We start from the raw sequence: 13,253 nt of genomic DNA, 5'->3' as shown, positions 1-13,253 counted from the left end.
AGTTTGGAACCAAACAGGAAGAGATCAAAGTATAAGCTTTATTTAATAATGAAAATCTGTATTGGGGTGACTTAAATATGCAGCCAAATGGACTTGCTAACAGCACCCTGAATTAAATTTATGTACCCTAACTGCTATCTTTAGAACTGTTCTCTTGAGATAATGGACCAGATTTTACCCTCTCTGCATGCACACAAATCTATAGAAAGGAGAAAGAAGTGGCTGAGCTGAACATACTTCCCCCTCCCCCCCAAAAGGTGGGCATGTGAAGGTTGGAGATTTTAAGATTTCTTTTTCCTGATTTTTATCTTCCAAGTGGAACCCTAAGTCCTGGGCATTAAGCAAATGATGTACAAACTGACCATAAATGGGGGCAGAGAGGGAAGTGTGGTCAGTGAACACCAGGAAGAATGCAAAGAGCCCCAAGCAAAACACTGGTATTGGTATCAAGCCAGGCTTAGCAAATATGCACAGTGTTATGTGGGCCCAGCAAAGGCACAGCCTAGAGGGCCTTAGACGATGAGGTCCTCAGCCCCTGACCTTGACCAATGGTCAGAACATATTCATTCCACCACATTGGGTTTCAACAGAGGTAGGGAGGCCACAAAGACTTTGGAAAGCAGGCCTAACTAAAGCAAGGAAAGCAGGCATAGCTAAAGCAATTTCGTAAATTATACGAAAAACATTTTTTGGTACATTGGCCTTTCAGACAGTACTGGGTAGAGTAATATTTGCTGAAATTGGAGGTTGTGAAACTTAAACTTCAGGTCCCCTCATATGCTTGGACCCTTTTCAAGACCCTGAAGGACCCTAGTAATGTTTACATGGTTATTCTTTATATCCCTTTAATGTAATTTGAAAACAAACAAAATTAAGAAAAGTAGTACAGGGAACTCTATTCCCCAACAACCATTTGAGAGTATGTTGCCAATCTGAGGTCCCATCAGTCCCTAATGCTTTAGTGTGTTTTTCCTGCAAACAAGGATATTCTTCTACATAACTGCAATGCAACCACCAAAATCAGGGATTTAACACTGACATAGTTCTACTATCTAATCCTCAAGTCCACTTTAGAATAAAGTTATATTTAGTTTTCATGTCTCTTTAGTGTCCTTGTCTGGGGCAGTTTCTTAGTCTTTCCTTAACATTCATGACATTGATATATATTTTAAAGGCCATTTATTTTGTGAAATGTCCCTCAATTGAGACTTGTCTGACATTTCCTCATGATTACTTTCAGGTTATGCATCTTTGGCAGGGAAATCAGAGATTGGACTTTGAGCTGCCCCTCTGTGCCCTTCTCACTTGTCCCTAGCTAGTCTCACTACACTATAATGTTGCCATCACCCCACTCTGGCTCTGTCATCTCAGTCTGAGCCGTTGTGTGCTTCCCCCGGCCAGCATGGGTATGTCCCCTGCTCTGTCCCATCTACTGGCTTTAGGACAGAATTGTTCAGGAAGGAAAGAGAGGAGAAAAATAATCTTCATATGTTTTGTAAAATGTGCAAAAGTAAGATGATATCATTTCTGTGGATTAAGGTCATTGTCCCTTTTTCAGCCATCACACAGGCATTTTGAATATTTGGCTAAGGGATAGGTGAGTTGGAAATACACTTAGCTTAGGTTTAGTGGGATATATGTATATGGTTTGCTGCTAATTCTATGCATGGTGAAATTTTTCCTGGCTGTCCCACTATAGAAATGGCTTCCCAGAATACTCTCAATGCCCACTGTGATGACCTCCTCCATGCCGACATGCGGTTGAAGGCCAGGGTTTTGTCACTATATGCGCATGTGATCTGGTGTCCAGCACAGGAAGTATGGGAATCCTGGAATAGAAACAAGATTTCAGTGGATGGAGCCAGAAACTAGTTTGTGGGAAATTCTATCATCAGACTTTTAGCAAAATTGTAAACACAGGATTCTCTTCTCATTGATACTTAATACACATGAGATATGCTCAGGAACCTGCCCTATGTCTTTCTTGATGGGAATCATATGAAAGAGAATTTATCAAAATACCTGTGTTTACAATCACACAAACCTGTACTAGGACTACAGTTTTTGTTTATGCTTTCTGTCAATTAAAAAAATGATTAATTATGCTATAGAAAAGGTTGAATTATGTTTCTATTCTCTTTACATAAAATATTATCATAAAATTGTTATCACATGAAGGGATGACTAAAGAGTAGGTAGATGAAAACTGTAGGTAAAAAGTACTGTAGAGGTGTGTCTGGCACCAAGTTAATAAATGAATGTTTGCTATTATGTCAGTTTTTAATATTTATATTTTCATGATTATTTGCCTACTCTAAGTAAATATTTATTTTTATACCTTATTTTTATTTATTATTTTATATTCTTTTTATTTATTTATTTTTTTAAAAGAGCCCCCCACTGACATTGTGCCTTGGATCTACCCTCAGCTGCATTTAAACTGCAAGGTGGCTGAGCTCTGCGTGTACTATGAGTATTAACTGGATGTTGTGCATGACAGGTCTGGGTAGATGGTGCTGCCTGGGCTGCTCCAAATTCCATTTTTCATTCTGGTTCAGAGAGGGAAGCATGGAAGGACTAGCCTTGGATTCGTGTAGTATGTCACATGCTCAGAGTCACTCCACACCATACTGTGGACTCAAGATGATGCTGGAGAAAATGTACCTAGAAGCAGAGTATTTTACCAAGTTCATTGAAAATAGCCACTGAGGCATAGGACTGAAAACACATGCTCAAGAGAGCTCTATGGCATGCAGTAGAGCCTCTGCTCACTTAAGTGGGAGGGCTCAGAGTGGAAATGGCAATGAAAAGACTTGCAATCCATGAGAAGGAAAAGGCACCTGGAGGCGGGGGCTTCCAACTTTGCAAATTTCTAAACTTGTAAGAAGACAGGAATAACTCAGGTGCCTCTGGCTCAGATAAATACATAAATGGACCTTGTCCCTAGCCCATATTTGTTAAACATGATACCCAAATTAACCTCTTATGAAAAGATTTCTCCCAGTTGAGTTTATCTTCAGAGGTAGTAGATTTGGACCCACCCGAGACCAAGACCTTACCTTCTTTTGGATCCTGTCTATGCTAGAATATTTGGCGACACCAAATACTGGGTTCTGGGAATGCAGTTTTGCTTGGCCATTGCTCTAGGTGCAGGGAGTGGTTTGTTTTCCTAACTTTGGTAGGTAATTGATTTGCGCTATGATTTGTCTGCTTCCTATTAACACTTTGAACTCTTTAAAAGAGTGAGGCTCATCATAAAATGGGAATTGAACAAATAGAACCTTGGAGGTCCTAGAGAAATGACCTATTTCAGGGAGCGACAGGCTTCGTCTGCCACTGCTAAAGGATCCATAGCTCACTAGAGCTTCAGAAACCCCCCAGCAGAGATTATGCGGAATCAGCAATTGAGGATTAATGTTTTCCTACAAGGGTAAGACATTTTAATTTTTGAATTTTAATTATTTGGGTTTTGTTGTCTTTGGACTTTAACTTCAGAGGATTTTATCTCTGAACCTCGATTTCTTCCTAGTCATTGGTTTGGAACACAAATATGGAAAAGGTTTGTTTTGGCTTTTTGTTTTTTATTGATTTTATTTTTAACTGGGCCTTTTTAATCCAAACAGGGGAGAGAGTCCTGGAGTGTTAGTCTAATGGAAATGCCTTTACACGAGACCCACAGGGTAAGGGATGTATGTTACTGTTTAACACTCCACTGAGCCTGGTGTTTCTGGCACGGGTGTGCTGCATTGTGGGTAGAGTCTATATAGTGTCAAAGTCTCCACATCTGTTGTGAGCAGCATTTTAATTCTTGAACAGAGGCTGATTTCAACTCCTCTTGTTCTGGAATGAATGAGGTTCATGCAACTTGCTTGCAGAGGTGATTCTCCAATATTCCTCATCTTTGTGCCACCCGGGGTATCACCTCTGCACACTTCTGACCCTGCTGTTGCTATTCCTGCAGCTGGTTTCCTTGGGTCTTAGGGAGCAAGAAGACCTCTGCCACATGCTTTTCAAGACACTGCCTGTCTTCAGTTCTGGAATGTTCTGCACTTTGCATGGTGCAATATGCCCTCAGAGCTTCAGTCCCCTCTGCTGTGCCCGATTCCTTCTAGGAAGGCTCAGCTGTTTCTGACAGTTTAACTTGATTTGTTTGTTGATCTCTTTCTCTACTGTGTGCCCAAATTGAGTGCCTTCCTTACTGCCTTTTATTTTCTACTTGTTTTCTAGCCCAGACTATTTTTTTCTGGGTCTGCATAAATAATACACTGCGCAAAAACAAATTTTTCTTTAGTTGGATGATACCAATAGTAGATAACCTTCCATCAGACCCATATCTAAGTCAGACTGTACTTGCTCTGGTATTGTCCAGCCTGACGTTACTTGAGTGTGTGTCATCTTGGTTGTGTCTTCTCTAGGGCCCCAAATCAACACAGTTCTCTTTCCTCAGGTATAGGCATTATCAGTATCTACAACTATAATAACAGTATCAGTTTCGAACCCACTGAATATTTAATCCTGGTTTTCCTAGTCTTCTCCTTTCATAAATCTGTCCAGATTTCTGTAACCACTTAGATCTGCACTTGTCTTCAAGGAGGTATTTCTAATGGGCTAGCCACAAAGATGGGGTTACATAATATATATGTGACTGCTAGAGGGTGTGTGTGTGTGCGTGTGCGTGTGTGTGTTGTTTGGAGATGGGGACAATTCCTAAAGAAAGGGCTATTGTGAGGAGGGTAAAGGTTCTTAAAAGGTGTCCACTTGGAGAGTCATTTTGTACATTAATATATTGACTCTGAGAGGTCCATCTATAAAGAAACCTATTGGGAAAAGAAGAATAAATTAGAAGATACCATACAGAAATATTAAGAAAAATCAATAATGTGGGATATTCTGGAAGACAGCTGGCTCAGTCTCTTCAAGAACACAATACCTTTTTAAAAAAGACCAGGGAGGCTGTTTTAGAATAAAAGAGACTAAAGAGCCTTAACAATCAAATGCAATGTATGGACTGCAGATATATTTTTGTTCAAAAGAAAAAAAATCTTTACAAATTATATTGAGGAAAAAAAGGTAAAATTTGACTGTGGACTGAGTATTAGGTGATATTAGGGAATTAATGTTAAATTTCTTAAGGGTGCTAATGCTTTTGTGGTTATGCAAGCATGTCTTAGGAGATACATGCTCAAATTTTCAGAGCTGAACTGTAATTTTCTAATTTTCAAGTTACTAAAAATCAACAGATATATATATATTTAAAAATGTTAACTGTCGAAGCTCAGTGGTGAATCTGTGGGTGTTCTTTTGTATTATTCTTCAACTTTTCTGTATTTTGTAATAAAAAGTTTAAAAAGAGAGAAACCCTATTTAATTGACCTCCTGTTCCAAATATTTAACTATGAAACAATTTTTTCTTTATAATACATTAACATCGAAGCATCTGCTGCTTCACAAAGTATACTCTAGGACACATTGACCTAGGGCAGGTTCTTAGTGACTACATTTTAAAGAGATACAATAATGATAAATGCTCAGTGAAGAATACAATCTTTTAAAAAATTCAAACATACTTTAAAAACTTCGTCCAGCTAGCTGAGGAAATGTTTGCTATATCATGTGCAAGGAAGGAGTTCTAATGCTCTTAACAGTGGTGTGACTTCATTGCCAGAGGGATGAAGGTTGCAGCTTGCATAGTGACTCTTGAATGTCCAGTACCTAAATCTTTTCACTTAGTATAACCTCATGGATGGTGACACAGAATAAATTTTCAGTCATCTGTATCTTTCTGTGCTTAATAAGATGAAATTGTGTATCACTCAGAGCACTTTCTGGAAGAGAGAAAAATAAAAATAAAAACTTGACCGGGTAATGGAGTGCCCAGATATTTGGTTAAATGTTATTTCTGGGTATGCCTGTGAGGGTGTAATGGAAGAGATTAGCATTTGAGTAAGACTGAGTAAAGCAGATTGCGCTCCCCCATAGGAGAGCCTGAATAGAACAAAAGATGGATGAAGGGAGAGCCACTCTCTCTGTCTGACTACTGAACCGGGACATGGGTCTTCTCCTGCCCTTGGACTGGAATTACACCACTGACTCTCCAGAGTCTCCAGGGGTTAAGGTTGGGGCTTAACTCTGTCCCCTAAGCTTGACCTTACCCTTGGGTTTCTCTCATTTCAGATTGAGGAGAAATCTTATCAATTATACAGTAAGCAGTTGAATATCCCAATTTGACATGTGATTGGAGACTGTAACCCAGATCTTTTTATATTTGGGCCTTTGACTCCCATTTTTGAGACATCAGCACCATTTTACTGATCTACCCATGGTTTAGTTATCTATTGCTACAAAAAAAAAAAACAAAAAAAAAACCACCCCAAAACTTAATGACTATGATTTACTATTTCTCACAAGTCTGTGGGTTAGCTCAGCAGTTCTCCTGCTGGTTTTCCCTGAGCTCATTCATGAGGGTACATTTAGCTAGAGGGTCTTCTGGGAACAGGGCCCCGCTGCCATGGCTGAGTAGCTGGGCCTTCCTGTCTATATCATTTTATATTCTGGGCTTCTTCATTGCATTGTAGTCTAAGGGCAGCTTTGAGAGGGCAAATACCCATGCATAAATGCTATCAAGACTTTTTTTTTTGCCAAAGCAAGTGACATGGCCAAGCCCATATTCTTTATGGGAAAAGATTACACAAATGGTGGCTACCAAGAAGAGTGATTTACTGTGAAACATTATATAATAATCTATCCCAGCTAATTTTGTGGCTGTCACTTTTTGGTCTGACTAAGTTTTAAATGGAATATATGTCTGTGCCAAGTGATATATATCTATGTATATTGTGAAGTTCATATATTATTTTGCACATAAGGGATCTTTAATAAATATCAAATCAATGAATTAATAAAACAAAAATTATCAATGACATGAATTTGCAAATAATGTCATTAATAACTGTAGGCTGAGGTTTCTCAACAAAGTCTTTAACATAAAAATTATAGCTCACCCTGACCAGTTTGGCTCAGCAGTTAGATTGTCGGCCTGCGGACCAAAGAGTCATGGGTTCGATTCTGGTCAAGGGCATTGGTTCTGGGGTTCTAGTTTGGTCCCCAGCCTTGGCAACCAGTCGATGTGTCTCTCTCACATCATTTCCCTCTCTTTCTCTCCTTCTCACTCTGACTGAAGATAAATGAAAAAATATCCTCAGGTGAGGATTTAAAAAAAAAAAAAAGAAATTATAACTCTTTGTAGAATACAGATTTTTGAAATAGATGAATTACATTTTTTATTTTCTCCCATTTGCCCCACTATGCCCAATATAGTGTCTAATACAGTCCCTTGATACATACTGGCTGATGGAATAAATAAAAGTACACTTGGAATGTTCCTATTTCTTTGATAAACAACATGCAGTAAGCTAAAATGAGACCCTTTTCTTGCCAAAATTCTTAAATTAGAGGCTGCTTTCTGCTACAAATAACAAACTCCAACTTAATTTCCCTAAGCAATAAGAAAATGTATTGGTCTATAACTTTAGTACCTTTATTTTCTTCTATGTAATTTATTATTTTAGGTCTTGGGGCTATATTGAGTTAATTTTTGTACATTGAAACAAACTGTAGTCTAGTTTCATTCTTTTTGATATGGCTTTCCAATTTTCCCAGCACCATTTATTGAAGAAGCTTTCTTGTCTCTATTGTATGTTTTTGGCTCCTTTGTCAAAAATTATTTGCCCATATGCATATAGGTTTATTGCTGGGCTCTCAATTCTGTTCCATTAGTCTGTGTGTCTGCTTTTCTGCCAATATCATGCTATTTTGATTATTATCATGTTTTTAGTATAATTTGAAGTCAGGTAGTGTGATATCTCTGGCTTCATTCCTTTTTTCTCAGGATTGCTTTGACTATTTGGGGTCTTTTTTGGTTTCATACAAATCTGATGATTTTCTGTTCTATTTCTTTAAAAAGTGTCATTGGGATTTTGATGGGGATTGCATTAAAACTGTATATTCTTTGGGTAATATGGGCATTTTAACTATGTTGATTCTTCCAATTCATAAACAGAATATCTTTTCATTTCATTGTGTCTTTTTCAATCTCTTTTAATAATGCTTAGAGAAGATTTTATGAATTTGACCCCAAAGGCTAGGGAAGTAAAGGCCAAAATAAATCAAACTAAAAAGTTTCTGTACAGAAAAACAAAACAAAACAAAACAAACTGCCAGCAACAACAACAAAAAAGGGCAACGGGAGAAGATACAGTATTTGCAAATTTGCAAATAACAGCTTTGGCAAAGGGCTGATACCCAAAATATATAAAGAACTCTTACAAGTTAACACCAAACAAACAATCCAATTAAAAAATGCGCAGAGGGCCCTGGCCAGTGTGGCTCAGTTGGTTGAGCATTATCCCATGCACCAAAAGGTTGTTGGTTAAATTCCCCAATCAGGGCACATGCCCAAGTTGTGTGCTCCCTGTAGGGGGCATGCAGGAGGCAGCCTATCAGTGTCTCACTGTCACATCAATGTTTCTCTCTCTTTTTCTAAAAGTTAATAAAATAATGTTTTATAAAAAAACAGGCAGAGGACCTGAACAGACATTTCTCTCAAGAAGACATAAAGATGGTCAAAAGATATATGAAAAGATGCTCAACTTCACTAGCTATTAGAGAAATACAAATCCAAACTACAGTGAGTTACCACTTCACACCTGTTACAGTGGTTATTATAAAAAAGACAAGTCGTAACAAGTGTTAGAGAGGGTGTGGAGAAAAAAGGAATCTTCATTCATTCACTGCTGGTGGGAATGTAAATGGGTACAGCCACTATGGAAAACAGTATGGAGATTCAAGCCTAACAAATATCTCTTTTTGTAAATCTTTTATCCATTCTGTCTATGCTTGACTCATATGGTGAATTATTCAACAAATATGTGTTTTGTGCCTACTCTGTGTCATGTATTGTTTAAGAGTTTGGAATATATGTATCAGTGAACAAAACAAAGAAAGCCCTGAGAGAGCATTGACTCTGCAAGTGAATTTTACCAATCCTTGACCTTGTCTGCATCTTAGTCCTACATTTGTGCACGAACAGAAACACTGTAATGGAAAGCTTACAGATTCTCAGCTGCAAGACACTGGAAAACAAATGGATACAGGTCCCTCGTTTATCCCTTGTTTATCGCGGCCAATCCGTTCCAGACTCTAGTGATTGCACCTGGCAGTTGAAGGCTTCCTGGGGTGCTCGAATACATAGGCCTACAGTCCATATGTACAGTAATTTTAATTTTAATTGTAATACAGGGGTGTATAATCGACTCAGACAACTGAGCATGCGCTGTATCATTTTCACTGTCTCGATCAACTTTTTAATGAATATATTTGAAAAAACCATGATAGAGTGAAGCCCCCAACATTGAAGCGCGAAGTGGTGAGGGATGACTGTATATTATTCATAAGTGCTGTAGAACCAAGGACAATTAAGAGGAGGGTACCAATTAAATCTACTCCTTAACCTTAATTTCAGCAATGCACACCAGTAGACACTGCTTTCATTTTTTAAAAAGGAGTTTTATATGTACATGCAGCATTCTGAGGTTGCAGCTTCCTTTCTAGCTGCAAATCTCCAGGAGGCTCCCCAACTTGGGACAATGAGCCCCGCCTATATCCACCACCTTGGTGCTTCTTTTCTTTAGTAAGCTGGGGGCTTCTGCTAGGAGGTTCCACCTGTGGGCAGCATTTTCGCTGTAGAGGCTGGTCTGGGCTCAAGGACAATTTTCTACCGAAACTGGGCATTTTTGAAAGGGACTAAGGGAAGCTTTTATGTCTCCCTCCTACAAGCCCAGCTTCTACTGAAGTGGAAGCTAGGCTGGAAATAAAGTCCACACCGATTTTCTGAGAAAACACATTACTATGTAAAAACAAACAAACAAACAAACAAACAAGCAACCAGTAGTAATTGTGCTCTGGGAAATGTTTTTACTTTACAAATACTCTGTGGCTCTGAAGTAACAGCACGATTACATTTCTCACAGGATCATTGGTACAATTTCCGGATTCCTCAGGGAGAGGAACATGGGGATTTTACTCCTGGAAAGAAAGGCAAATTGGTCCCGAAGGTACACTTCATTTAAACACGATTCAAAATAAGTTAAAACAGACGATAACCCAACAAAGAAAAGCCTGTCAATTTAGCTAAAACATGAAGATATACAGAAAACTATGGGAGCGTAAAAGAGTACTTCAAAAATAACTAACTTGGACTGTTTTTACAATTTCCCAATGGCTCGCTCCCTCGTTTCAAAGTGGGGAAAAGGTGAAAAGGAACTGAAAGGAAGGAAACAAAAATAGAAGCATGTAGGAAAATGTAAACATTACAAAGAAATGTAACGGGAGAGTGGAGAAAGTGGACAGCTTCAGTGTCACTCTCTCGGACACTCTCCTGTCCGTTATGATCTAGATTGACCCCGGCCGGCCTCGTGTCCCTCGGAGGCTAGGCCTCGACGACAGATGAGCCGGCTATGGCCACGGACCACTTAGAATGCGCTTTCGCAGGAGCAGGGCCTGGGCCGTGGGCGCGGCGGCGGTGGGCGCAAGTGGCCCTTCTGTGGCTGCTCCCGCCGGGCATGGTGATAATGGGGGTGGGGCCATCGCTGGCGGTGGAGCGCCTGGTGGCCATGGGCCCCTTCCTGGTCCTCCGAGATTCCTTTCTGCGCGCAGCAGATAGTGCCCAGGTGCTTCCGCAGCCGCCTCCGGAGGTGGCAGTCGCCCGCCTGGAAGAAGAGGTAGACGAAGGGGTTGAGGGCGCTGTTAGCTACCCCTACGAGGCGCAGCGCCACCGCCAGGTCCTCGGTTTCCCACTCTCCCACCGGTCCGGACGACCACGCAGCTGCCAGCCGGGCAGCAAAGTAGGGCAGTTCGAAGCCCACGAAGAGCAGCGCGAGGACCAGGCTCATCTTTAGGCTCTGTACTTTGGCGCGCGGTAGCGCGCTGTGGGCGGGGGCTCGGTCAGGACTCGCCGACCTGGGGGCCGCAGCAGATGGGGCCGGGGGCGGGCGCTGCCACCAGGCGCCGATCAGGCGGCTGCAAGCGACGCCCAGAACCGCGACCGGCGCCACGAATCCCGCGGCGACTTCATAAAGCGCGTAGACCTGCAGGTGCCACCGCGGCAGGGGCGCGAAGATGCCGCGGCAGCGATGCTCCCCGGACCAGGAGCGGGCGGCCAGGGGCGCGGTCGGTGGCGCGGAGGGGGCTCCCCCGCGCACCACGAAGGCCGAGGGTAGCGCCAGCAGCAGCGCCAGCAGCCAGCCCAGGCCGGCGAGGGCGCGCGCGGGCAGCGGCGGGCCCTGCGGACGGCTCACGGCGCGCTGGCGCTCGAGGGCAATGAGCGCCACCAGGTGGGCCGAGGCACCCCGGCCGGATACCTGCAACAGCTGCACGAAGCGGCACTCCTGGTCGCCGGCTGCCCGACGCGGTTCGCCCAGCAACTGCCAGGCCAACTGCGACAGCGCGGTGCCCCCGCACGCGTACAGGTCGGCCAGGGCCAGTTGCACCAGCAGGAAGTCCATCTTGCGACGCTTGGGACCCGCCCAGGGCCCGCCGCCACCACACAGGCGGCACAGTACCTTGGCGTTACCAGCCACGGACACCACCAGGATGACCCCCAGGTAGACCAGGCGGCTGGGCGGCCCGGGCGGCGGCGACGGCGACTGTGACGGCGGTGGCCCCGGAGCCGGGACTTGATGTCCGGAAGTCAGGTTGGGACCCCAGCCCAGCGAGATGGGTACAGAGAGGTTGGGCTCCGGCGACAGAGTTGAGAGGCTGAAGGGATACTCCATCCTTACCCTGGAGGAAGAGTAGGTACCGAAGACTGTAGGCAGGACGCGGGAAACCCAGGTGGAGGCGAGGCTGCGCCGGGTGCGATGCCGGGTCTGTCGTTCCCAAAGTTAGTTGAAAACCCACATACACAGAGAGGGAGCTGGATTCGGGTATATTTGCGATCGGTTGCTTATAGGTTGTTCTCGTCACTTGTCACTGAATGTGGGTTGTACATTCGAGGAACACACATGATGCTATTCTCCACCTTCTCCATGTCTCCCCTCCCAATCCCTTTTCCCTTCCAACCTTTGCCAAGGCCCCCATGCTACCCTCGCAGGAGCCGCGGACCAGGGGGCTCTGGAACTTCCCCTGTTCGCTATTTACCAGTAGAGCACATCTGAGCAGGTCATTTTGCCGAGGCCCTTGTAAAGGCTTATGTTAACCCAGGACCAATATACAAAAGATGAAATTCCTGACTGAGATTGTACCCCTCAAAATGGTTTCATGATTGCCAGTGGGGAAAAAAATAAACTAGTTCTAATTTTTAAAAAAGGTTTGAGATGCCATGGATCTGTACTAGCAGGAGAAAAACAGAAACAAGAAACCTAACAGCATTTTGAGCAAAGAGGAGCCCAATTAGAAGGATCTTTGATAAAGATATGTCTTTCTCTGGCCAACAATGAGAGGATTTACTTAGACTAAAGTCAGTAATGTTGTTTGACAATTAGGAGTTGCAGTGGTTTGCAGATAATTTCAAATACTACAAGCAGCAAAAGATCACAGCTGCTCTCTCAGTGATGTAAAATTCATTAGTCTGAAGAGGGCATCAGTAGGTTTTATGCAAATGGTAGTACATTTATTACTTTTCCCCTAATATTTTCATCCAGTGATGATGTGTCATCAGGCTTCTCATTCTCTTGATCCTGTTTTCCAGCAGATGGGAGGTTGCTAGGAGGGACTACGCCTCCAATAAGCTTAGAGAAACGGTGACTAAGAAAATAATAAGGTGGCCAATTTTTAAAAAAGAAATCCAAGTTACAGGAAATGGTTTGGATTAAATGCTGCCTCTTATTTTAGCCCTCCATCCTCACAAACAAATTTTAGTTTTCCTGTTGGAAGCATCAATTTGTCTTTTGTGCACCCTTCTGTATTAGTCACCCTGAAAGTAGAATTCCTGCATTCCTGATCTGGGAGTCTGTTGGGTATTTCAAGATGCATGGAATAGGAGTGCTTGGTGGGTACAGATGACAATATTGCCCATTGCTGTGGTAATCCCATTTCCTGAGCTATTGTCCTTTGGTCACATTCTCTTATCATTTTCATGATATTGTTAGTGCCTGGCACTAGGCCTGACACAGGGTAGTTATCAGTAAATAGGTTTTGAGTTGATAAGCTAATGGATGTGATGCATTTCAGATAACTTTGAGCAAACATTCCTGCCT

The 13,253-nt window shown here is 42.5% G+C and overlaps 1 protein-coding gene across 1 annotated transcript; it reads right to left on the bottom strand.

Moving 5' to 3' along the window:
• Positions 1–10,529: 10,529 nt before the first annotated feature.
• On the bottom strand, positions 10,530–11,831 carry GPR150 (G protein-coupled receptor 150). Its single transcript, XM_036279372.1, has one exon. The coding sequence runs from the start codon at positions 11,829–11,831 to the stop codon at positions 10,530–10,532; it is 1,302 nt and encodes a 433-aa protein (XP_036135265.1).
• Positions 11,832–13,253: the final 1,422 nt, after the last annotated feature.

Source organism: Molossus molossus, unplaced genomic scaffold (assembly GCF_014108415.1).
Source record: "Molossus molossus isolate mMolMol1 unplaced genomic scaffold, mMolMol1.p scaffold_m16_p_3, whole genome shotgun sequence".
NCBI classification, from domain to species: Eukaryota; Metazoa; Chordata; class Mammalia; order Chiroptera; family Molossidae; genus Molossus; species Molossus molossus.
This window is presented reverse-complemented; position numbering and strand designations above follow the sequence as displayed.